The sequence below is a fragment of the Puma concolor genome, chromosome B4 (assembly GCF_028749965.1).
Source record: "Puma concolor isolate L17-30 chromosome B4, mPumCon1.1.hap2, whole genome shotgun sequence".
NCBI lineage: Eukaryota > Metazoa > Chordata > Mammalia > Carnivora > Felidae > Puma > Puma concolor.
In genome coordinates this window covers 103530703-103557939 of record NC_141673.1, presented here as the reverse complement: position 1 = coordinate 103557939, position 27237 = coordinate 103530703, and the positions used below count along the sequence as shown (strand labels likewise).

At 41.5% G+C, this 27237-nt stretch overlaps 1 protein-coding gene across 5 annotated transcripts in view; it reads left to right on the top strand.

Moving 5' to 3' along the window:
- DYRK4 (dual specificity tyrosine phosphorylation regulated kinase 4) overlaps positions 1–27237 on the top strand; it is a 52256-nt gene that overhangs the window by 296 nt on the left and 24723 nt on the right. For 2 of the 5 annotated variants that reach the window (XM_025930549.2, XM_086714273.1), the window contains exons 2-7: positions 1647–1768; positions 6154–6247; positions 23265–23345; positions 24096–24212; positions 24951–25089; positions 26150–26310. In XM_025930549.2, the coding sequence (XP_025786334.2) occupies positions 6161–6247; positions 23265–23345; positions 24096–24212; positions 24951–25089; positions 26150–26310 (585 nt within the window). In that variant the 5' untranslated portion in view covers positions 1647–1768; positions 6154–6160. Of the gene's footprint in view, positions 1–53; positions 326–1646; positions 1769–6153; positions 6248–23264; positions 23346–24095; positions 24213–24950; positions 25090–26149; positions 26311–27237 lie in introns of those variants that run through there. The other 3 variants (XM_086714270.1, XM_086714271.1, XM_086714272.1) reach the window with 3 other exon arrangements.

Sequence of the window (27237 nt, the reverse complement as noted above, 5' to 3'; positions counted from 1 at the left end):
CACAACCCAACGTGGATACAGCTTCCTCCTAACAGAATGTTGCATCGCTGACCTCGGCTGAATGCGTGGTGGAGAGAGGTGGATTTTAGGGAGGTCATAAGACCTCTCCTGAAATCGCTTCCAGCCCTGGCCTCAACAACGTGGGGCACAAAATTTCTTCCCCTTTTATTTATCTTCACGTCCTGGCTGGTCCTCCTGGAGGTCAAAAGTGAGCCCACGACCCCACGCCTCACGTGGACGCCCTAGGATCTGGCTGACACGAGCCTATTCTGACCCTGCACGCCTCCGTGTTCAGCCAGAGCCCAATGCGGGGCGACTCAAAGCGGTGGGTGGATCGTACGTCCAGAGCAACGCTTTCCTTTTGGTGATACTTGCCACTCCAGGGTGATGCTCCTTTTAGCAAATATTTTCCCCAAAAGAGGGATGAAGAATACAAAATTTGGGTTTTTAAAAAATCTGATTTAAGTTGATTTGTGCTACTTGCTACGTTTGAAATGTCCATCAGTCAATTCAGGGCTTAAGTAACTTGTGAACCCTCAGACCTGTTTTAAAATGACTGATGGTCAAAAGTGCAAGGCCATTTATAGAAAGTTCAGACTATGAAAGGACAAATGGGTCCTTTGTTGCCAGTCTTGCTTGAGGGACTTCATCATTTATGTGTGTTGGGTACGTAAAATCGAGAAGTTCTAAGGAATTCTCCAAACCTGGACTCTGCTAATTGGTCTGTTATTTCCCTTGTCTGTTTTAGTCCTTACCGAGAGGGTAATGATAAACCCGAAGGCAGTCTCTAGTAGTGTGCCAGCCATTCTTTGACTTCGCCTTCCCCGACTCCGTACTGTTGTCAGGAACTTGGCTGGAAAGATACTTCTCAAACCTGCCGAGGACCCAGTCCTGGGAGTCATTGGTTTTAGCTGATGCCAAATCCAACATGAGTGTGTTGTGATGGCTAAAAAGGGAAAATACTGGTCTAGGCTTCATTAATAGAAATATAGCAAACAGATGAATGATGTAAAGGTCTTCCTGCCTGAGTTAGCACTGATCAGTCCATAACCTAGACTCTAGAAAACCGTAGCCTCTTAAAGCAAGGTCATCAAAAAACTAGACAGTAGAGAGGAATAGTTACAATATAGGTTCTCTCCATCATGCCTGGATGCTGTATCATATGAAGAGGCGTTTGAAATAAGACTCCAGAATGCCTGGAGATGAGTAGGTTCCAGAGAAGCAAAAGCCACTGTTTTGAATAGTCAAGAACTCTTGAGTAGAAGAGAGGGTAGATGTGATCTTTGTTGTTCTGCAGAAGATAACAAGTATCGGTGGAGGGTATGTTGTTCAATATCATTTCTTCCAACCAACATTTGCTGGGCACCAATCATATGTATCAGCAGCTGGATGAGAAATGAGTTGCCTGGAAGAACAGTGAGCTCTGTCAGAAATATTCAAGCAGAGACTGAGTGATTGCCAGGGATACCCTAAGGAGGATTTCTCCCAGGCAGGAAATGGATGAATGGCCTCTAAAATCCCTTCCAGCTGTGAGAGTCCACAGACCATGAAGGGTTTCAAGGATAATTGCAAAGGGACCCAAGGAGTTTTCTTTGCAGAAGTGACAGTAAGTTAAATGCATTAAATACATTGTCTCTTGTTCACAGAAATGCAAAGGGAGTCCCTGCAAAGTTCTTCACTGCCACAATTTCTGCCCCAAAGGTAGCTCTCCAGGGCATAAAGAACTAGCTGCTGAACAGCTACAGTAAAAATACTAAAACCATACCAGGTAAATCTCAAAAGATATATATCCTTTCTGGGCATCGAAGATTGGTGTACATAGATAATGCATTATGTATAAAATACTGTGTCTGCAGTCCACTGTTTATGGGTCTGTCATGCCCACAAGACTGAACTCCATGAAAGCAAGGATTCTGTTCTATTTATCTCTCAATCCCCCATGCTTAGCACAGTTTCTGACATTCAGATGGTGATTTCAATTTTTTTTGATGAATTAATCTAAACTGTCTTAGATTTCTCTTTCTTCAGAACATTTGTACAAAGGCCTTTCAGTAGACAAGTCATTGTCCATGCCCCTATGAAAAATATAAAAAATAAAATAAAGTAAAATAAAACAAAATCCAAGTTCATCATTCCTGCCCCCAAGAGATTCACAATCAAGATGAGATGAAGTGTCTACCCCTAAAATAATTAACAATAAAGTTGTTGATCAAGTAACACAAGCAAAAATGCTGAAATCCAGAGGAAAGAGATGGGTATATAAGCTGGAGAGGTAGGGAAACTGATCTTCATGTAAAATAATAGGAGTAATTTTTAAGTCTTAGTTTCAGTTTTCAAAGCAATATTTACTCTAGCTCTGAGATGAATTTATTTGTTTTCTCTAATCCTTCATGCAACAGTTATAAACAAGCTATAAAACATACTCTACATAGTTCACCACTTATTTTGAGGATAAAACGTGGTATTTGTGAAGCTTTGAGTGTGGACTAAGTGTCATGGATTAAATGGAAGTTAGATTGAATGCATTCTTAGGGGAAAAATGGCACAAAATAGTCTTTGAGAACCACAGAATTATCCAAAGTCACAATAGAATTTTTCCCCCAATGTGACAATATTTAATAAAGTTAGAATCAAAGAAGCTTAGAACTGAAAGGGACATCAGAAGTCATCTGGTCCAGTTTTACAAATCTTACAAATGGGGAAACTGAGTCTCGAGAAGGCACATGACTTGCTCAGAATCTGTCTGGGGGCAGCACTGAGATGAGACTCCAAGATCCCTCAGCATCTTCTTCAGGTCTTTGTGTAGCCTTCACCGACAGGGCACCTGAAGCTGAAATGAAGAAAAAGCTCCACTTGCCAGGAAAGAGGCACGTGGACTTGTATGGTGTCCCACATCCTTGGGAAGTAGATGGAGGGAACATTTGATACAGAGCCCTGGCAGAAAGAATTATATTCATTCTTCCCCAGTGTTCAGATTTTACAACCTCCACATCAGATTGATGGCCCAAATTCTACCGGTTCTGTCCCCCAAATTATCCCAGGTTCCCACTTGCACTCTGTCCTACTATCATTGCCTTGGTTGAGGCCCGCATCATGTCTTGCGTTAGATGCTCCAGACAGCTTCCTACTTGAGCTCCTCCAAACCTTGCTCCATGGCATTGCCAGAGAGATGATCCTAAAGTACAAGTCTGATTTTTTCAGGCTTAGAATAAACCATGCGACCCTTTCTTTACAGTCTAACCAGCTCTCTGGTCCTCCACCAGCAATGTCCATGTACTCACACTTTCTGGAGAAGGCACTGCTCTTTCATACTTTTTGTGCCTACACAGTCTTCTCCAACTGCCCTCGACTCCATTCCTGTCCTGTTTATTCTGCAAGGACAATTCTACTCTGCTTAAGTGCAGAGGCTTCCTCAGCTCTTCCAACAGACGTTAGTCATCCCTGGAAGTGTGCTCCACTAGCTCTTTGCACAGGCCTCTATTAATGCCATGATCACGTGCATTGTAATGATCATGTACGTTGTAATGTCCATGTGTCTCCCCTCCTAGATTACAAACTCTCCTTGAGGGCAGAGGCCATGTCTGGTTTGTCAGAGGAATTATCTCAGCAATGTTTGTAGAAATGAAAGAAGGAAGGGAAGAAAGAAGGGACATTATGATCATTTGAAGAGAAGCAACTATTACTTTTTGTTTGCTTTTGCATAGGACTTTTAAATCAATTAATTAATTAATTAATTACATGCAAGTTAGTTAGCATATAGTGCAATAATGGTTTCAGGAGTAGATTCCAGTGATTCATCCCCTATGTATAACACCCAGTGCTCACACCAACAAGTGTCTTCCTTAATGCCCCTTACCCATTTAGCCATTCCCCCCACCCCCAACCCCTCCAGGAACACTCAGTTTGTTCTCTGTATTTAAGAGTCTATTATGTTATGTCCCCCTCCTTGTTTTTATATTATTTTTGCTTCCCTTCCCTTATGTTCATCTGTTTTGTATCTTAAAGTCCTCATATGAGTGAAGTCATATGATATCTGTCTTTCTCTGACTAATTTTGCTTAGCATAATATCCTCTAGTTCTATCCAAATGGCAAGATTTCATTCTTTTTGATTTGATCTAGTTGCAAATGGCAAGATTTCATTCTTTTTGACTGCTGAGTAATACTCCATTGTGTATATATATATGCCACATCTTCTTTATCGCTTCATCCATCGATGGACATTTGGGCTCTTTCCATACTTTGGCTATTGTCGATAGTGCTGCTATAAACATTGGGGTACCTGTGCCCCTTCAAAATAGCACACCTGTATCGCTTAGGTAAATACCTAGTAGTGCAATTGCTGGGTCATAGGGTAGTTCTATTTTTAATTTTTTGAGGAGCCTCCATACTGTTTGCATAGGGCTTTATTTATTTATTTATTTATTTATTTATTTATTTAATTTATTGGCAAATTGGTTTCCATACAACACCCAGTGCTCATCCCAACAAGTGCCCTCCTCAGTGCCCGTCACCCACTTTCCCCTCTCCCCCATCCCCCATCAACCCTTAGTTTGTTCTCAGTATCCAAGAATCTCTTATGGTTTGCCTCCCTCCCTCTCTGTACCTTTCTCTCCCCCTTTTCCTCCCCCATGGTCTTCTGTTAAATTTCTCAAGATCCACATATGAGTGAAAACATATATAGTATCTGTCTTTCTCTCACTGACTTATTTCACTTAGCATAACACTCTCCAGTTCCATCCATGTTGCTGCAAATGGCCAGATTTCATTCTTTCTCATTACCAATTAGTATTCCATTGTATATATAAACCACATCTTCTTTATCCATTCGTCAGTTGGTGGACATTTAGGCTCTTTCCATAATTTGGCTATTGTTGGAAGTGCCACTATAAACATGGGGGCACAAAACAGGAACCCTCTTGCACTGTTGGGGGGAAGGACTTTTTTTATAGTGTGTGTGTGTGTGTGTGTGTGTGTGTGTGTGTGTGTGTTAAAATTAAAGTCCCCACTCCCCTCTCTCAGCTCTGTCCCTCAAAGGTAATTAACTTTATGGTTTAATTATCTATATTCCTCAATATGCCTGTGTAAAGTCATGCAGACATCTTGGTTTTCCTTAAATAAATATGGAATCATTCATATTATTCTGTTTTATTCAATATATTACAGGCATACATAGAAATTTGCTTCATTTTTTAAATGATCGCATCATAGTCTATAATACATATTGCTGCATTTTTAAACTTCTCCTTATATAGAGACAAGTAATTTCTGATTTTCCAACATTATGCTGCAAGAACAGTGGACGTGACTTGTCTTCAGTCCTCTGAATAATTTCAAAATTGTGATGCTGTCAGTATTATAGTGTCTGTAAGAACCTAAACAATGGAATGGTAGGCAGAAGCCAGGATAACATTTGCACTGATTCCCTTTCTGTCCTTATTCATATATTCCCGATTCCCTTGGCTCTTGCTAGAGTTGGAGGCTGACAAGGGACTTCCAAGGGACACAAAGCAGAGTTCCAGCATCCATCTGCTTGTGGAACAGGTGTGTAGCAGTGGCATGAGAGCCTCTAAGACTCTTCCACTCACATAAATCACCACTTTGACTAGATGCCATAAACTTAAGTTGAATTAGTTCTTCCTCTTGCAGCGAGTTCATTATTCATGGAGCTGTGCCCTGAGTAAAGAAGGTGCAAAAATGGCTAAATGAGATCCAGGGAAAGCATTTCTACCAATTGTCCTTTTTTTCTCTTTCTATAGGCATTCAGCTACCAAGTAACTGCTAATGTATGTATCTTTCAGAGTGTAAGGTGTGTGTGGCAAGAGAATGTTTTGCTTTGCAGTGAGCTAGAGGAAATGGGTCTTTTTGTTTGGTGTCCTAAACTGCTGGCCACATTATTAGCTCATCTTTCTTCCTTGGCTGCCGTCTCCCTCTGCTCTGAGCACCCAAAGTCTCATGCCAAGACGCCCCCTCTCCTGACATCATCAGTCACCAGAAGGGAAACAAAAGGAGTAACAGAGACTCAGTCACTGTTTCAGGCCCGCCACCTACTTCTGTCTCCAAGCCTGCCCTGTGTTCTTCCCGCCTTGGGTGTTGGGGCCGTTACCGACACTTTGCTCCTACTGCCAATTTTCTTTCTACCCTTCCTCCTGTAGGACTACAATGGATGCTCAAAAGCCAAGGAAATGCAGTTTAACATCCTTCCCGGTTTTGAAAACAAGAAAGAAACAGGATGTCAACCCTGTGAAGGTAAAGATCCTTGAATTTCATTTGGGGAGTAGGGGTATCATTATGAAGACTTGGGGACCCTGGACCCAGTGGTGACCACTGTGCCCCAAGCACCTCTGATGACAGTGTGAGGGGAAGGGAACTGTGGGGGGACCAGGCTGGTTGGTAGAGCCAGGTCTGGGCGGGCTTGGAGGGAAATTGGCTACAGGGCCAGAGTGTAGTGTCATGAACTCCAGAACTGCAGGGCCTTCATTGAACAGGTAGCCTGAGGCTATGTCTCTTCTACAGTGCCTTGTATTGCGCTCCGTATTTCTGGAACCACACTAGAAGTGTCCCAGAATGTTCCAAACATGTATGCAAGAAATTTCCAGAAAACGTCTGTGTGTGTGTGTGTGTGTGTGTGTGTGTGTGTGTGTGTGTTCCCTAACACAGACATGGTGCCTTCCTTTTTACCTCAAAACTAGTAAAATGCCACAGCACTGAAGGTAATTTTGTGATGTGGTGACTTTGTGATCACAAGATCTACTTCTAAATCAGGCATACTTTTTCATCTAATGCCCTCAGTTTGAATTTCACACTTTCCTCAAAAGATCGTATTATTTGGGGTCCTTGCTCTGAAAATTCTGTGGCAAACTTGAGTCCGGGGCATTAGGCTTGACCTTGAGTCCTGCTCGTGCAATGCTTTGAAGAACTGGAGTTCAGCAGCCTATCTGAGGCCTGGTGAAAGTTTTCCTCCCTGTAGATCACACACCACCTCCTTAAAATTATGACTATTAGGTCACCTCCTCCAAGCAGTGTCTGATTTAACCCTGGCCTTCTCCCCCTCAGGGTTATAACTCATAAAAATGAATCCTGATGTCCGTTGTTCCCCATCCCTATCCCTGCCATTATCACATTCAACAAAACCATTATTTTATAATTCATAGGTACAAAAATTTATTAATACCTAAAACATTTCTTTTGACAAAGCAAAAATTAATATTTAATTTAAAATAGTAAATCTACATCAAACAGGATAATAAAGACAACATTCTGTTCACATTTAAAACTATTATACAAACAAAATGGTCTTGGTCATGACTTAGAAAAATCACCATGAGTTTTGCAACTTACATTTGTTTTAATCTGCTTGAGCTCCTGTTTACTGAGTGCTTGGATGACTCTCACATGAATCTTAGAGGCAAGTACAATTATTATCCCGATTTCTGAGATTCAAGTGAAGTTAATTAGCCATGGCCATAAACCATTGAGTGGCAGATGGAATTCAAATCCATATTCTTTTTTTTAATGTTTATTTATTTTGAGAGAGACAGAGCATGAGTGGGGGAAGGGCAGAGAGAGAGAGGGAGAGAGAGAATCCCAAGCAGGCTCCAGGCTACCAGTTTGGAGTCCAGTGTGGCTCTTGAACTCACAAACTGTGAGATCATGACCTGAGCCAAAGTTGGACCCTTAATCCACCGAGCCACCCAGAGCCCCAAACCCATATTCTTAACCACTCTATTCATTGCCTCTTTGCTGAGTCAGGTCAACTCTGTTAAATGTTGTCCTATAAAATTCCTTCATATATTTATATTAATTTTACGGAAAACCTATTCTGCTATAGTTGCCACAACAAGAATTGTCAAAAAAAATTTAAAAATCATGCTGAATAAAAATTCATTTATGTTGTATTTTTTGTAACTGCCAGCAATTGACAATACCATTTAGAAATACTGTCTAGGGGCACCTGGGTGGCTCAGTCTGTTAAGTGTCCAACTCTTGATCTCAGCTCAGATCTTGATCTCAGGGTCATATAAGTTCAAGCCCTACATTGAGCTCCATGTTGGGCTCTGCGCTGGGCATGAAGCCTACTTTAAAAAAAATCAATAATAAAAAATACCATCTAAACTTATAACTATTGTCTTTACATTGGTAATTATTCTTATGGGCCATAAATAAATGTCATTTCACCATCTGTTCATTTCCCCCAATGGACTTCTTATCCAGTTGAGCTGAATAGGCTTAAGTAAGGAAATGAAAACAAGTCAATAACCATCCACAGCATGTGAAATCTTGGGTTTCAGTGGATAATCATATTAATTGGAGGAGGAAAAGAAGGAATTATAATCTCTTGACCTAAAAACACATGGAAGATGAGAAGAGTGCTCTGAATCTCAGCCTATCAACTGCCCCAAGCAAGTGTTGGAAAAAATATTTTGAATTTTTGAATGAATTGATAATAATGTATATTTTTTTCACAATATTTAATCTTCTAAGTTATAACTATAATATTTATAAAAATAATTAAATATTTATTTTAAATATGGATCTTGGTAGTATTTCAGCTAAGGGAGTTTTTTTTTTTTTTAGTTTATTTATTTTGAGAGAGAGAGCATGAGTGAGAAAGCAGGGAAGGGACAGAGAGAGAGAGAGAGAGAGAGAATCTGCAGTCAGCACAGAGCCTGATGCAAGGCTCAAACTCACGAACCTTTTGAGATCATAATCGAAACCAAGAGTCGAGCGCTTAACGGACTGAGCCACCCAGGTGCCCCAGCTAAGAGAGTTTTAAAATGTTGTTTTTAATAATTGATTTCACCTGGATTTAAGACAACAGGGTGATCATTGGATAGTAATGTAGGATGCTTTAAAAAATGCCCCCATTCATTTGACTAAATATTAAAGAGCCATCTGCCACAGAGAGATCTCTGCAGGAAGTCATTTGCCTTGGATGCCTGTGGAGAGTCCCTGTCCTCTCCACTTAGCTGGCAAAGGTCCCAGGGCTCTCACAGTGGCTTCCAATGACACAGGATCTCTCCGCACTTGAGGAAAATGCTCCTGTATTATAGTTTGTCCTGACTGCTAGCAGAGGGAACATCCTCTCTTCTGGACCACAGTTATCTCAGCTAGTAGGTTGGATGATATCTGGCTCTTCCGTAACTCTGTTCATAGAAAACGTGTTGCCTAACGGCCAGCTTCTGGGCCTGGAGGACCTAGCAGCACTCCGGGGTCTCTCTTAGACCATTTAGGAGTAGAACCTGGGAGAAGTCTGGGGAAGGGAACTCTGTTAATATAGAGTGTTACTTTACAGCTTTTCTGACAGTTGATGAATTGGAGCTACAAAGGACTTCCTAACTAAGCCCTCTAAAGATACATTTTCTATTTTCAGCACTGGAAGAACAGGTTCTGTTATTTATCCTCTATCCTTCCAGTCACTTGATTTCTGAGTACCACCTCCTTAGATAAGCCTTTCTCAACACCCTTTCTAATTGTATTCTGTATTTGTTTGTGTACTTGTTTACTGTCTGCCTCGCCCTGTGGAACTACACTGACCAATAGTGCAGCCACTGGCCATGTAAGGCTACGGAGCCCTTGACATGGGTCTTGTCCAATTGGAGGTATGCTGCCATTGTGAATGATACACACCATGTTTCACAGACTTGGTGTGAGGAAATGAATGTAAAGTAACTTACTGATAACTTTTTATAATTGGGTGGGTTTTGTAGCATGTTAACACCTTGATAACACTGTAAAAATTTTTATACTGATTACATGTTAAGGTAGTGTTCTGCAAATGATGTGTCAAATAAAATACATAACAATTAATTTCACCTGTTTCTTTTTATTTTTTTAAATGTGGCTACCAGAAAATTTAAAATTTCACACGTGGCTTGCATGATGTTTCTATTGAATAGTGCTGTTCTCGAACAGAAGTGCCGTAACAGCATAGACATTGTCTGGTTCAGTGCTAAATTCCTGGAACCTAGGACAGTGCCTCACACAGATTAAAACTCAATGTGTACTTGTGGAATAGAAACCAGGAAAGTGTTTATTTATTTTTTCTCTCTACAATTATTTATGGAGTGCCTACTCATTCCAGGCACTGTTCTAGGTGCTGGGGATGTGGAGAACAAAACAGATCAAAACAAAACAAAACAAAACAAAAAAACAAAACAATCCCATCTCTCCTGAAGCTTAAAATTGGAATTCTTTATAGAAAGGTCAGATGTTGCAGGTTAATGCCGAGAATGGTACAGACCAGCCCTTATTTTCCTCATCAGTGAGAGCTGAGATGGAATTAGACCAGTGGTTCTCAATGTTGATTGGATATTTAAAATCATTTGGGAAAGGTTTTTTTTTTTTAATTTTTTTTAACGTTTATTTATTTTTGAGACAGAGAGAGACAGAGCATGAATGGGGGAGGGACAGAGAGAGAGGGAGACACAGAATCGGAAGCAGGCTCCAGGCTCCAAGCCATCAGCCCAGAGCCTGACGCGGGGCTCGAACTCACGGACCGCAAGATCGTGACCTGAGCTGAAGTCGGATGCTCAACCGACTGAGCCGCCCAGGCGCCCCACTTGGGAAAGGTTTTAAAGGCCACTGAAATCAGAATCTCTTGGGATCATGAACACTTTTTTTTTTAAAGTTCTTTTCTATCATGTGGGGACAGATGTCTATTTAGACACCAGCTATGAGACCTTGGTTAGATTGTTAAGGCTCTTTCTTGGTTGTGAAACTTGGTATAGTTATTCCTACAAACCCCCTCTCCCGTTGCGGTGGAAATTAATGAGATAAGAGGATGAGCTTGCCGGCGGAGGGCCATTCAGTATTGATTTCTTTTACCTTCCCTCCTCTTCATTGAACAGAAAGGGGTTTCATGTAGCAGACAGACTTAGTAATGAGTCTTCCACAGTGAAAAAAGATCTGAGGGTTTACACCATCTCATTTCTTTATTGGTGCTCCATAGGAAAAACAAGCATTCTGACCATTGGGTATTGTAAAGAAACAGAAGTCACAGTCAATTATAGCTGAAGAGAGAAAGAAAGCCAACACATCCATTCCCAAAGGAGAGTGCTTACTTACTTTTTCCCATTTTCTCATTGGGACCCATGCTTCCTTCTGAGATCTACATAATAAGTACCAGTTCCTTTGTTTTGCATTCCCATTGGTGCTCTTGGTTTGGAGAGAGAAAGACTGCAGATTGCCTTCTGTTGCTGTGACAAGGAAGTGAAACAGACAGACATGGAGAGTTTCTCTGAGTATCAGAATTAATCAGACTGAATAGGCAACTTCCATTGAAAGTGACATTGGAGGTGGAGATATGGATATGTTAGAAATACGACCTCCTCCCCTATGTATGTTTAGCCTTTTACCTTTGCTTCTTTCAGCAATATTGAGGCAGTTATCACCCCCACTTTATAGAGGAGGAAACTGAGATACAAAGAGATTAGATTAAGCAAGTTACCTAAAACCATTCTACTAATAAAAACTGAAATCGGGATTCAGATTTTATCTATAATTCATTAATGCTTTTTAAAAATTATTATTAAGTATTGAATATCTAAAAGAATATTTAAGTATGTGTGTAGGGTGTAAAGAATAATAATGCAATGAACACCCTTGTGGGTATATATTACACAGTTTAAGGAAGTTTAAGGAAGAAGTCTCCTATGTGTCTCTCCCCATCTTACGTTACATTGACCCCTCTGAGGTAACCACTCTTTTACATGTTATTTCATTTCTTTCTCTACATGTTTATAATCCTTCTAAACTATGTATTGTTTAATTTTGCATGTTTTTGGATTTATATACATGGAATCGTGCTGTTCATTTTTTGTTCTACAGTCACTTCTCAGGCCGAGTACTAAGTCAGCATACCCTGGTACAGCATCTGGCTTGGATTGATCAGGTCTCCGTTCTGATTGCTCAGTGCCTATGTCCCTTAGGTACTGTCCATATCAATCCTTCTGTTCACAGGAACCTGTTTATAAATCAGTTTCACTGCTGTATTCAATTGTATGGGCATATCACACTTCTTGAAGTTTTGCAGGTGATGGCATGTGGTTATTTGCTGGTTTCTGCTATCAAAAATGGTGCTGCTATGAATGTTGTTGTGCACATCTGCTAGTGCATATATGTAGGGTTTCTAGAGTAGACACTAAGAGGGAAATTGCTGGGTATTAGGGTATGTAGATGCTTAACGTTACTGGATAACGCCAAACTCTTTTCTAAAACATTGGTATCAAAGTACTTTGCGGCCAGCAGTATGTGTGAGTTCTAATGGTTCCTCATCCTTTCTATCACTTGTTATTGTATGGCTTTCTATGTGCTAGTTTGGTAGATGGGTACCAATATCTTAATGTATTTTGATTTGCATTTTGATGATGATTAATGAGATTGAGTCTTTTTTTGTATGTTAATTGGCATTTGTGTTTCCTCTTCTGTGAAGTGCCTGGTTCTGCCTTTTTTGCTTAAATATTTTTTATTAAGTCCATTCATCAAGGTTTAAGTTTCAATTTTTATATATATTTTTTATTTTTCCAAGTTCTAATTTATTTATTTTTAAATCTGGTTATTTGCATGGTAGCTTATATTTTAGTTTTTTTTTATTTCTTTAAGCGTATCACACATGATTGTTTTTCAGCTTTTACCTGATAATTTCAGTTTTTGGAGCTTTTGAGGGGGAAGGTTTCTGATTCTGGTATCTATAGTCTCTGCTAGTTCTTACAGTACCTTATTTTTGTGTGTGTCTGTGTGCATGCGTGCTTTGTTTTTGTTTTTAGTTTTACTGTAAGGTTACTAGTCTTATTTTACAGAAAAGGAAACTGAGCCTGAGAGAAGACAAATCGCTTGCCAAGGTCACACTATTGGCAAGTAGCAGAGTAAGAATTCCAGTGAATATCTGACTTTAGAGTCAAGTACTTTTTTTCTCTTCTGTGAAGCTTTAAAGACCTTTGATGGATGAATTCTTTCATAAACCATCCCACAAGTGTTTATTGAGAGCTAACTTTGGGCCAAGCATTATCCTCAGTGCTAGGACACAAAAATAAACATGTATATCTCCTTTTTGTGTGTGCATAGTATAGTGAGGGACATAAACATGTAAAAAGATACATGACAATAGGGCATGGTTAGTGTAGTCACTAAAGTAGAAACAAAATTCTATGAGGGCCTAGAGAAAGTTTTCTTAAGATGTTGTTACTGCCCAGGTACATGATCGTGCTTCAATGGCATGCCAATCAGCTACAGTCCCATCAAGGGGTACAAGTTATAGGGCTCATTATTCACATTTTTTTTCAAAGTGAATGATGTCCTGCTGGGGTTATGCAAAGAGGCTGTGTGGTGAGTTGGAAGGCAGGCATTTCAGGCAGAAGGAATAACTTTTGCAAATGCATTGGATGAATCTGAATCAATGGGAATAGAACCTTAGAAATCAGCTACTCTAACTCTTAGAGGATGCATAAATCTACTTTTTATTGGCAAGAATTTAGTGTCTAATTTATAGAATAAATTCTTGCTTTCTGAATGTTTCTATCTATTGGCAACTTTATCCAGGCACCATCAGAATAAAGGCATAATCTTATTTTGTATTTAGAGACCTTTGGAGGGGAAATGCTTTATAATCTCTTCCCATTCAGTTTCATGGCAGAACACAAAAGAGGTCAGACATCATCTGATGGCAGCATGGTACAGTAAAAAGGCACTTGGTGGCATAGATTCTTGGCTCAGGTTTGCTACTGCTGTGTTATCTTGGACAGGTCACTTGGATAGCCTCCTTAACTTCCCTTTCTCCATTTGTGAAATGAGGGCATTTGATTACAGATTCCTAAGGTGGCTTCCAGCACCATAAGTGTCCAAACTTCATTTATCAGAAGATCAGAAGGGATATGTCTCCCCCTAGGCCATGCACTAAGTCCATTAGAAAAGGGCACCAAGCATCTGGGCTTTCAGACTCAAGCTCTTGCCCCTCCCTCAAGCCCTAAGGATGCCAAGGCTCTCCTTCCTCCACCTTCACCAGGGACACAGCCTGGTGGGCAGGACTCCAGAGAGGATACTGGATCAGTGAGATCAAAGTCTGGCCCTCCCAAGTGGTTGGCTGTGTTCACTCTTCTAATGGGTCTCCTGAGTCCAGGCTTGGCTGTGAGTATAAGCAAGAGGCTACTCTTTTCTGTCCAGGCATCCTGGGCTTCTTCACACACCAAAGGGGCTTTCAGGGCAGAAGCTTAGCTAGAAGTAGCCAGCCATGGGAGAGATGCTGCAATTTGCCTAAGCTCTGTGCAGTGATAGTAGCTTAATGCCTTAGCTGGGGATGTGAGGAGCCTAGCAACCGCCTCTTTCTCCCAGCTCTCATGGTGCTCTGATGGGCCTAATTGTCAAACTTGTCGTGCTCTATATAGAATCCCCAAAGATTTTTTTTTCTCTCTTCTCATCACACCCTTTCTCTGCATTAATGCATTTGTTTTGAATTCTCAGTTGTTCTGGCTTCTGGGAAGGGATTATGGAGTCTGCAAGGAGGAAGCTGTGATTTGATATCATCAAACTTGAGCTTCATCCAACCCTGGCCATGCACTGGGGGATTTTTTTTTTTTTTTTTTTTTTTAAGTAACAGGGAAGAGGAAGAGACAAGGAGGAGCCAGCTGAGAAAATAGAAAAATAGCCTGTGAGGTATGATCAAGGTGGGGTGGTATGATGGAAGTGTGCCTTTCGGCAAAGGCTGGGTGGCCCAGGGGCAGGAGACCAGGGTGGCCTTGATGCCTGCTGAGAGTCCAGTTGCATTCTCCCCTGAACTTTGCCAATGAGGGGGACACCCAGGGCCCTGTCCAAGGTAATAAGATGAGACAGTGAGCCTTGAGGTTCTGTTCTAATGAGCCCTGTAAAGGGACCTGACCTATTATCCTTTAGCTATCTATAAAGGGGCAGAAAATATACTCCCCTGTGATGGAGGGGTAAACCACACATGTTGTTGTGGGGGCTTGGCTTGAGGAGAATGCAAAGTAGAGAAGAGGAAGGCACAGTGCCACCAGGGAGAGGGCACTGATGCAGGACATGGGATTTCTCTTTCATCTAGTTCCCCAGCACCAGGAAGTCTTCTGTGAATAGAGATTCATTCATTTGCACCAAAATATGTTCTTTTCTAGGCTTTCTCTTTGAAAATGAAACTACCTTTGAGAAGAGGGTATGGACAGGGGAATTCTCTTGTGTGCATTTGCTGACTAGGAGGCATTCCTTCCAAAAGGAAGTGCCAGGGAGCAGGAGAGCACTGGCCCCTGGTGGGAGAGGAAGCCACTAGGAGAAGGAATGTGGTGACATGGGGGAGAGAGTGGACTATCAACAAGGCAGAGACGCTGACATCCAAGCTCAACTGCCTCCCTGATGGGGTTTTGGGGTGATGGTGGGATTTGGAGCCAATGGCCAAGAAAGAATTCTTGAAGACATCTTTGGTGCAAAAAAAGGTGATTTTCTTAAAGCACAGGGACGGGACCCATGGACAGAAAGAGCTGCACTGGGGTTTTGAAGAGTGATTATATACCTTCAGGATGGGGGGGGGGGGTTAGGGACAGCATAATTATCTAAGGAATTTTGGAAGCAAGGTTTCCAGGACCTTGAGGGGCTAGCTGTTGTTAGAAAGACGTCATTTATTACTGTTTAGTAAAACCTCCATCATGGGATCCTTCAGATGTATATCAGGGGGCTATAAGCTTGGAATATGATTCTCAGCATAAATCTTGGGGGAGTTGAGATAAAAGAAGTTTCCAAAGGAATTTGTATATGTTAAAGTAGATTTACAGGATCCTGAGGGGGTGGGGTGTCAGGATAATATTAAGCCAAGGTTCCCTTTTGCCCCTAGCAAAGCGTCATCATCGAGTCAGCTGAGCTCCTAGAGGAAGGTCACTCTGCTTGTTTCAAGAACTTGTCCATAGGCTGTAGGCAGTAAGGAAATTTAATTTTTCATTTGTCTTTGTTTCCCATATCACTATGGCAAGCACTTAACCCCCCCTTACCTCTTGATGAGGGTGATATTAGGGCTCCAGGAAACAGAGTCTATAGGTTTCTGGATATTAGGCTATGGATAAAATTGCCTTTTTCTTGCAGTTTACTGAGTTATCTGTAAACAAAGGAGACTCCCATCCTGCATGACTGTGATCTCTGTCAGTCAACCATTTACTTTCCTTTCCCCTATTCTTGGGAAGCCATGGGTGTTTGAGGAATATCACATACATCTCACCTGGGTGTGGAAGGGTGCTGTTAGCCTGTACTTTGTCCTCAGCTCGTCTTATTCTCCCTCATCATCCCAGGTGACTGAGAGTCAGCTCAAGTCTTTGAGAACAAGTACTAGGGATTTCCTGCTCCTTCAGTCTGCCCCTTCTCCTTCCCTTCCTTCCTTTAGCAAATATTTAAGTGACTACTATGTGTGAGATGCCATGTTAGGCTTGGGATTCTGAAATAAGACTCAGATTTTTTATTAAAGGGTCTCATAGTCTGGCAGAAGAAGGCAGATGTAAGACAACCTTGTGTAACAAACCTTTGCAGGTGCTGTGGTCAGAGCAAGTATGAAGCATGGGGTAGTGGGAAAGTTACACATGCAGTGGCTATGGAGGCTTCATGGAGAATGTGGCACTTTGGCTGGGACTTGAACTTGGAAGTTCAAGGACAATGACAAAGTTCAATGACAAGGACTTGGAATGGAGGAAGGTGACAACTGGGCAATGAGAGAATATTCCAAGCAGAAACAGCAGGAGCAGAAGTGCTGAGATGTGAACCAACAAAGTGTTTGAGAACTGCAAGGCATTCATTATTTCTGGAGTCAAAAGGTTAGGGCCAAGGCCATGACAAGGGATGAAGCTGGGAAGGTTTCTATGCCAGGACATCCATGCCCTGGGAAGTCATTGGGGAAGTTTAAGGAGTGCAGCAACAAGATCAGAGGTTCATGTTTAATTTATGAGGTCTTAGGCAGTAGAGGATGGATTGGGAAAGGGGCAGGGTAGTGCTTAGGAGACCATTACAACAGGTGCCTAAACTAGGGATATGGTGGGCAGAGTCTTGGAGGGATATCTCCATTCTCACACAATTATGCCACCCATGGTAGGAAATCATAAATGATAATTTGCAAGTTTCTGAAAATATTTTCATTCAGTCCTGCAAGTGGGAGGTTGTGCTTACTGCAGTCAGCTTGTGTTGAATAATCCACATTTATAACAAAGGCACGCCCCTGTGACAACATACGAAGAGGCAGCCTTCATTAGAAGCAGCCTATAGCTAATCCCACTGTACCAGCAAGGAAGATGACATGCGCTGCCCCCATCCCAGACACCCAGCAAATGCAAGATTGTCTCTGCAGGTGGTCTCCGCTCAGTCCAGGCTCTTGTGACTATGGGTGCCATGGATGTTAACAGATGGCTAGGCACTGTGGGGACCCCCTACACGAACCATCCAGAGGGAAAACTCTTGAGGGGCCTCATGTTTGTTGCCGTACACTCTTGCTGAGGGGAGATAAGAATTCACAAAAAATAAGGAAGGAAACATAAACATCAAGGACATAAAAGAAAGCCAACTTCAAGGCAGGAAGAGATGACTTCCCAAGGAGGGGATGGCATTAGATTGTGGCTCCCGTTCTGGCTGCACATTACTCACTTGGGAAACTTTTTAAAAAATACAGGTTTCTAGGCCCCACCACTGAGGAGTCTGGGGTCAGGATGGAGATTCTACATTTTAAGAGCTTTTCAGTAAATTTGAAACCTCTGGACTGTGTGATCTGTGCTTAGCACACTGCCTGACACATAGATACGCTCAGTAAATATGTTAAAAATGAATGCATCAGTAAAGTCCACCCCAACTCTGTGATTCTGTATATCCTCCTGGCCTGGGAGGCAGGACCTAGGTGTTCCTGGAAGAATCCTTGAGAGCAAGTCACAGGAATAAGCAACTGGAATGGTTTAGCACCTGTTACCTCTTTTGCCTGAATGTTGGGGATGTGGGTGGGGGGTGGAGCTTTCAGCTGGGTTTCAGCTTTCCCACCTTCCTCGAATTAGCTTTTAAGCCAAACTCAGCTTTTATTTGAGAAAGGTGAGGTGGCTTTTGCAAAGTAGTGAGATAGAACTTGCCTTTTTCTTTTGCTGAGAAAACAAAAGAAGTGTGAGAACCTAAGAGTCTCTAGCTCAGAAGACAGAGACACAAGAGAGGTAGAGGAGGGGCCCAGGGTCAGGATTTGAGACTCCAGGCTTCTGATCGACCAGCCTTCTCACCATGCATGTTGGGGCAGTGCCTAGACCCTCTGGATCATCACCCAGTGACAGCAAGAATAGCTGGAGACCCCAGGAGAATCCCAAGATTTGAATATGGGCCTAGACGTGGGGGAATCTTAGCAACCTGAGCCCACTTGTGAACACAGGGGTCTCCTAGCAACTTGAGCCCACTTGTGAACACGGGGGTTCCCCTCCCTTCTTTCGATCTATACAGTGCAGTGTCCATGCTCTGAGGCTCTGAGTCCAGGTTCCTTGACAGTGTCTTCTCAGGTCTGATTCTGTTTCAGGCTCTCACGGAAAGAGTGCCCCCTGCCATTGTCACTGCCTTTCCCTGCTAGTGTTGCAATGAACCATTTAGAGTTCTTTGTTATAATATTGTTTTTAAATAACGGTATTTTTAAATTATAAAAGCAGTACATGTTTGTATAAGAAATTTGGAAAATAGAGGAGCTTCATAGTTCAATCCTGGCTGTTGAGAAGGCCTCCAAAAACAGTGATGCTCATAACAAGAAGCCGTGAAAGGGCCCTGGTGGCATCCTCAGATATCTTGTCTTTTTATCTCCTGGCTCCTCCAGAGGCTTCTCTAGTTTTGGGCCAGTGCCCAGGTTTTAGACAGCATAGGAGTCACTGCCTATGCTATGTACCCTGTGAATAAAACATTTTTTACACTGAGAACGCTAAATTTGGAGATAGATCTCATGACTGTTAGAGATTCCTGTTACATTGGCTCAGAGATTAGTCAGGGATCATAGAACAGTGCCACAAAGCTCATGGTCTTAAAGGAAAAATTCTGCTTTGCCACTGTGAATATGGGAGATCACACCCTCTTCTTCCTGCCTCCTGGGGATACCACGATAGAATGAAATGTTGTTATGGGCCATCATGTGTCTCTTGAGGAAGCTGCTGGAGACAAACAAGCAGAAAGTTTGTAAACTTGTGGGACACACTGGTAGAGGTGTGCACAGTTGTAGAGATCAGCAGCCCTCAGGGCAGATGAGCCTGAGGCAGCTGGAACCCTGTGTTGGTAGCGTCTGTCTATGAGCTGCCCCCTCTTTTTGCCCCAGAGTGTCACACAAATATAATTTTTTATGTGTGGTGTGGTATGACAAAGTTGGGAAACATTGTTCTATACGATGGTCCTCAACGTTGGTTCCATGAGAGGATGACGGGTGCACTCAAGATGCACTCCTAGGGGTCACTTGAATGAGTCTTGAGACAGATAGGACTTTGGAGGTTACATCTTGCCCACTCATCGAGTCCATGCACATTTCTCACAGGTGCTCATTAGGTGGACTTGGCACTTCCAGTGATGGAGAACTCACTACCTCATAAGAACTCCCGTTCCATTTAAGCTCTAGAAAATCCTTCTTTTTATTGAACTCGAAACTACCTCTCTATAAATCCCACACTTTGACCTCATTCCATCCTTCAGATCACGTAGAGCAAGTTCATACTGAGTCATAAGCAATAGCCCTTCTGATATCACCCCTCCCCTCAGGGGTTTTGTTTGTTTTATTAATATACTTATTTAAGATCAGTTTTAGACTTGCAGAAAAGCTGAGAAGCTACTACAGAGTTCCCTTATACCACTCCATACCTCACACCCAGTTTCCCCTACTATTAAAAATCTTGTATTTGTGTGGTATTTTAGTTACAACAATGAACTGACAGCGATACATTTTTAACTAAACTCCACACTTTAGGCAGATTTCCTTAATTGTCACTTAATGTCCTTTATCCATGTTCCTATGCAGGATGTCACATTACATTTCACTGTCATGTCCCCTTAAGCTCCTCTTGGCTGTGATAGTTTCTCAGACTTTGGTTGTTTTCAATGACCTTGCGAGTTTTGAGGAATACTGACCACGTATATTGTGGGTTGCCTTTCTATCAGAATTTGTCTGTTTTTCTCATGATGTGATTGGGGTTGTAGGCTTTGGGAAGAAGACCACTAAAGCAAAATGCCATTTCATCAAATTATATCAATGACACCTACTATCTACATGCTTCATGGTTGCTGATGTTGACTAGATTACCTGGCCAAGGTAGTGTTTGTCTGGTTTCTCCTGTAAAGTTGCTTTTGTTCTCTTCTTTCCTTGTTATGCTTTTGGGAAACCAGCCACTATGCACAGCTTAAGAAGTGGGGAGTTGTGCTCCCACCCTCTGTGGTGGAGTATCTGTATAATATATTAGGTACTCTTCTGCATGGAAGATTTGTTTCTTTTCTTCTGCCAATTTCTTTATTAAATCATTCATTTATATCTGTATGGATTCATAGATATTTGCTTTAAAGTTTGTGTTACAAACCAACACTATTTTGTTGCTACAATTGTTCCAGCTTTGGCCATTGGGAACTTTTTCAGCTGGTTCCTATGCCCCTTTGACACACTCTCATCAATGTGTTTTTTTGTTTTGTTATTGTTTTTGTGTTTTTTTTACTCCTTCCTTACTTTATGTCACTAGAAGATACTCCAGGCTCATCTTGTACATTTTTTCAGTCCTAGAACCAATCATTTCTCTAAGGAGCTTGGTTCCTTTTACTGGAGAATGGTATTAAAAACCAAGCTGTGAGTGTTAGGTTCCCTTGTTTCTACTGGGGTGTTATTTCTTTTAGGACCTCTCAAGCTAATAAAACAAAGAAATGTGTGTGCATGTGTGTGTGTCTGCACACACACACGCACACACACGCACATGTATTAACCCTTGCATATACACATATTTATAAATATAACTATGTGTAACCATTTGTATGTACATTGAGTTAAACATGAGTTCCTACTTATGTCTCCAACTCTAATCTATTATCACATAGTGATAATGTTGATGTTGATCTTGATTATCTATAAATTCCAGTCCACCATTGGGAAACCTGGTTCCTGTCATCTGTAGTCCATTTATTTAGTCATCTGATTCCAGTGTATATGATGGCAGTATCAGAATTGTTAAACTCCCAGATATTTTATTTTATCTTCTCTCATGTTAAACACCTTCAATTCCTTTAACCATTTTAAGTTCAGCATCATCTTGCTCATTCTCCATCATTTCTAAGTCCATGATTTTCTTGTTTCATGAGAAATAACCAAAATCACTCTTCATTTTACAAAAGAGGAGAATGAGGTCTAGCACACACTTACCCTTGGCTTATACAAGGCACTGGTTTAAGCACTTTATGCATATGAACTCATTTAATACTTACAACAACCCTAGGAAGATGGTACTGTTATTATCTCCATATTACATGAAAAAAAGGTTAATAACTTGCCCCAGGTTAAACAACTAATCAGTAGTGGAGCTGGGATTTAAAACTAAGGTCTGATTTCAGAGTTTGTCTAATCGTTATTTTATGCCACATTGCTGCTAGAAGGGTCTTTCTGAAATACTGCTCTGCATATGTAACTCCCAGCCTTGCAAACTGTCAGTGATTCACTATTGCCCATTAGATAAAGATCACATATCTTACCTTAGCATTCAGTGCCTTCCACAATCCAGTGTACCCTCTGCTCCAGCTTACCCAGCATGAGCAGTGGAAACCCTCAGAGCATTCCCAGATATTGTCTCACCTAATGAACATGCTCTCTACCCTTCCTCCCAGTTAAAGCCCAGGCCAAGTGACACCCTTTCCACAAAGCCTCCTCACATCCACTTGGGAAGACTTTATTTACAGTGATCTCTTCCTTCTTTGTTGACACTCAATCTTCATGCCCTTTGTTTGGTATTTAGTTGTGTTTTGTTAATATATTTTTTTCTGTCCAGTCTCCCCAACTTGTTCTCAATGCTAGCTTGTCATTGTTGGTGATTGTTATAAGTTTTAGTCCCACAAACTTATTTGATGAGAAGTTGGGACTCTGAGATTTGTGACTGCAGTATTTTCTCAGATAGCATCATTGCCTTTTCAATAGACAATCAAATCCTGCATTAGTATATGTTAACGAATCAAATTAGTTTGGTGTAAGGCTATGCAGCCCATTCTCCCTCAGAGCATGTCCCTATTCTAGGAGGTCAAGATGTACTATTCTAAATGGTTCCCTTCATTATAGCTCTGTAGAGTGCTTAGCTATGCTGGATGATATTAAAGTACTATACCCAGTTCCTATTTCAATGTGGCCAGTATACCAAATTTTGTAGAAGTGGATCTGGCACCAGCTTGTCTCAGCTTTGGGTAAGTGTCATTCAGTTCCCTAAGAGACGGCTGGAAGGAGGGAACCCATGAGTTCTGCTTCAAAGAGCAGAACCTAGATTCAAACTGTAGCCTGTTTTTGCCAAACTTTAGTCATTTCAGTGCCACCTTCATGGTTTTTGCCATATCTCCATAACACTCACACTTTGTTTTTGTTTTTGTCTTTGCCTTAAAGTTTAATATCATTTTACATAGTAACAACTACAATATTACAGGTTTAATGTGCTATAGTTTTTACGTGGATACTAAAATAAATGCATAACCATTAGATAACTGTTATCTTGTATTATATACAATTATGTCACACACTTTCCTTGTGTGCTTGCCACCCTTTGGGGGACACAGCTCTGCTGTTTTGGTCTTTTTCCTCCAGACCCCTTTCTAGATGTGAAGTCTCTTCTGATCAATTACTGGTGTTCAGGCTGGTCTTCTGTATTCTAGTGGGTTCCACTAGGGCACCTTCAGAGCCACTCTGAGGGCATAAAGAGTCCCTTGGCAAGACTATGGGCATTTCCTTCTCTGTAGAAAGAACCGCTCAGCTTTTACTTCTTCCCCTATCCAGGGTGCCTAATTAAGATTTTATTTGAAGAAAGGCTTCTATGGATTTTTTTAAAAAGTATGAAGACCATAGTAAAATTCAATCCAGGATAAGCACTGTGAGAAAGAACACTTGTTTCTATATGCATTCATTCGTACATTCATTCAGTACTTCTTGAGCCTCTCTTAGCTCTTCCTAGCTTTGGGGTCAGGAGAGCTGGCTTCAAGTGTATCTTGATTGTGATAATGAAGCAAAACATATGTCTCAACAGCTTGAGGTAATAGCATGCTAAGCACTATTCCAATACTGTTGTACTTGATCTAGGTTGAGTGTAAGCCTTTGGTTCAAGTCCAGAAGCCACCTCCCAAGATCAAGAACCTCAGAATGACTCGACTCTTGCCTAAGGTAGGAAGTGATACTTAGTGTGTTTTCTCTAGGGAAGGATGAGGATAGGTAGGATAGCTTCCCAGCTACAGGGTAGCTTTTCAGAGGCATTTTTGGTCACCTCAGCATAATATGATGCATATGCTCTATCCACATCACCATTGCCTCATCTCCACACAGTTTTAAATGTTGCTATTCACTAGATAGATAGATAGATAGATAGATAGATAGATAGATAGACTACCTCTCATAATCAGTAAATCAGTCAGTCAATGCATGGGGGCAGGGGTCCAAGTGAGGTCAAATCAATAATGCAGAGGAGGTGGGAGCTTATGTTATACCAAGGAAGATGTAAATTATATAGCAGGAAGAACTGCCCCATATTATGGTGGTAAGATATTGAAATGATGATAATAATGGCTAACACTTATGGAATACTCTACATGAGTTGCCTCATTTACCTCACAAAACCCTTATGAGGTAGATCCCATTTTTGTCCCCATGGTAGTGAAGAGATAACTAAAACTTAAAGGAAGAGTTGTGTCACCCATTCAAGGTCTACAGCTGTACGTGATGGAGAAGGGATTCAAACCCACAGCCCATATGCTTTTCCACTCTATTTTCTCCACAAGAGCTTTGAAAATAGATTTAGGCCTGTATTTGGTTTAGGCTCATTCTTGCTCTGGTGGGAAACCTGGGAGAAATGACTCCCTGAAGACATAGATTTCTTGCCTGAGGCGTCTGTACCTTATCCACTTCCTTCTTATATAGAATACAAACACCAGCATTACTTCACTCCCTTTTGTGGATACCAAGGGGAAGAAGAACATGGTTAACCTCCCACACATCAGCAACAAAATCTTGCTAAAGCCACCCTTGCTGTATCAGGTAAGTACAGGGCAATGGACCTGGCCCTGAGCAGGCAGGTTAAAGATGTGACTTCAGTCTACAACCAAGTTTATGAAGGCCTAGGATGGTGGGGAAAGCACAATGGCACCTGAATATTTGGGCTCTAGTCCTGTTCTCACCCCTTACGATAAATGCAAACCTTATCGAATAAATCACTGACCTTCTTTAATCAAAATGGGCTCTCTATAGGATTGTCATGAGGATTCTTTGTGGAAAGGAAGAATGAAATGTCTGATGTACAAATGGTAGAAGAATACAGAATAATTGTTTTCCTCCAGTGTCCCCTTTTTTTATGTAAGGGCCAAATGAGATGTGAGAAAGTGCCAAGTTAAAGAGGTATTATAGACACATAAGTTCACGTGTTCGTGCCCTTGGTCAAGTCACTTTATCTAGTTAGGAACTGGCCTTCTCCAGAGCAGCAGTAAAAAAAAAAAAAAAAGCAACAACAAAAAAACTATTCCATTTCTTCCTGCAGTAAGATGTCACTGGGGTAGTCAACTACACATGGTAATGTGCATGGGCCTCACAGAGAATCATGAGATTGATTCCTTTGAGAGGAAGATTGAGAAAACCTAATGTCTCATAATTACCATTTTCTCCATGGGAAGGAAGGAGAAGAGTCTGGCTGGATGTGGGTGTCCTTGGTCTGATAAATGGTTTGTGACACCCCGGAGAAGTCTAAGCAGTCCTTTATTTCAAGTCTCTTTGTCTGGACAGGAGAATCAGACTCACAATCAGATGTCAGCTTCTGAGCTCAAGACTTCAGAAATGCCTTTCCATTCAAGCATTAAAACCCAAGATCCCAAGCCAGAGGAGAAACCACCAAGAAAGCACAAGGTGCCTCTGACAGCAGCAGGTATGTCTCTGGAGTGGTAGCAGAGTATAGTGGGGGCTTGTTCTAGATGGCCAAGGTGTCACAAGATGAACTGGGTGGGGAGGGCTAAGCTTCCAGGTGTTGGGCCAGAAAAATCACACATCAGTTTTTGGCCAGGAGCCTCACTTCTCACAAGGTTCAGAGATTCATCCTCTATTAGAATTCAAAGGAGGAGAACCAATATCCACTATGCCGACACTATCCAATGCTTAGAGCTCTTTACTTGCAGCTTTGAAATTATTGTCCTTCTTCTTAAACAATCTCGGGAACCATCCATGACCACATCACTTCAGTTCTGAGCTAGTTCTGCCTTTACAGAGCTGATATCTGCTCCTAGTGCTCTTAGGTCATGGTTCTGTCTTCTGAGCTAAGAATATGCCATTTTCAGCTTTCACATGACTGCCCTTCACACAGGTTTTCTCTCTCATGTCTTGTTTCCTTCCAGCAGTTCCCTCTCCTACCCCACCTGCCCTCAGACCAAACACCAAACACCTGATGGGGTTTGGCAATCAGTGAGGGTTAGAGAAGAGTGAACACACATTCCTTCCTTGTAGTTGGAGGTACTCATTGGCTTAGCTGCAGATTTGAGTGGGAATATCTCCTGGGCCCCTTTAAAGTGGCATTTAAACTACCTGTCGGGTCCTTGAAGTCATTATAGTTTGCAAACCCTTCCAGGATAAACCATTTGTGTAGCCCCAAACCATATTAACTTGGAAACTGCTGCCATAACTACATACTATTATTGACACTAGGTTTATGTCTGGAATTTTTACCATGCTGCTGCAACTCATAGCTTTTTGAGGTCTAAATTCTCCCTTTCCCTTCCCTTGTGTTTCCCTCCTGATTTGTTGAAATGAATATGACACCTTAGCATTTATCCTTTACATTTTTATCCTGTGAGATTAAAGACACATGATCCTTAGTAAGCCATCTAGTTGAGGAAAAGGATGACTGACTCATGAGCTGGAAGGGGTGCCATCATCAGCCCTCTGGGAAAATCCCCTTGTTGCCTCAACTGACAATGATAGTGTCTTTCACACAGAGGCCCTAAAGTTTTTTAAGAACCAGCTGTCTTCTTATGAACAAAGTGAGATCCTGGGCTACACGGAGCTGTGGTTCCTGGGGCTGGAAGCAAAGAAGCTCCACGTGACTCCTGAGTTCAGCAAAACGAGTTTTGATGATGAACATGGCTCCTATATGAAGGTGACAGGGGAGTAGATCATGGTATCTCCAGGGGCCTAGGGCTTGGGGACAAGAGGTAATCTGGAAAGGAAAAAAGTGTGGGGTATTTTATAGCATTTGGTGCCAATATACCTTGGACTAGGCATCCTGAAGGATTCTAGTAGGTTCTAAACCAAAGAAATGCCATGTTTAAAAATGGGAAATGGGAACATGCCATGTTTAAAAATGGGAAAACATGCAATTAATATAACAACTACTCTGCTAACAATACTGATTTCTCCAAGAGTATTTGGGGTAACAGATTTGCATCCTTGGCAAATTCCCACAGGCTCTTCTTGTGCACAAACCTGGACCCATTGGAAAGGCCAGACTCCATGGAATAAGATGCATTCTTCCCAGCATTCTCTTTTTTGGGTCTTTCATACAAGTCCACACATGGACCTCTTTCAATTTTATTTTAATTGCCATTTACTCTCAACCAAAAAAAAAAAAAAAAAAAAGTTCTTGTCACTGTAGCCCCTGGTCCCTAATGCTCAACTTTCTTCAGTTTTCCAAAGATGGATCCTAGCAAAGATGAATCTCTCCTCCTTTCTGATTGTATCTGAGAATTCCTCAGGACAGTGCCTCTTACCAGCCTGAAGGTGAAATCTGGGCGGTGAAAAGTGTCTCTTTTGCTTTGGAAAGAAATGTCCACTTCCAAAATGTCCAGATGTGTGTGATACTTAGTCCATTAGGTTTTTGGGCTGCTGGGAATTTCCTTCTCTGGTCATTTTTTCACAACTCATTTACATTTAAAGGAGACAAGATTGGTCTGTGAGGCTTCATAGAAGAGACATACTTCTTAAGAGTATTTAGAGCTGTGTTTCTCAAACTTTACTATGTACACAAATTACCTAGGGATCTTGTGAAAAATGTGGGCTCTTATCCAGCAGGTGTGGGATGGGACCT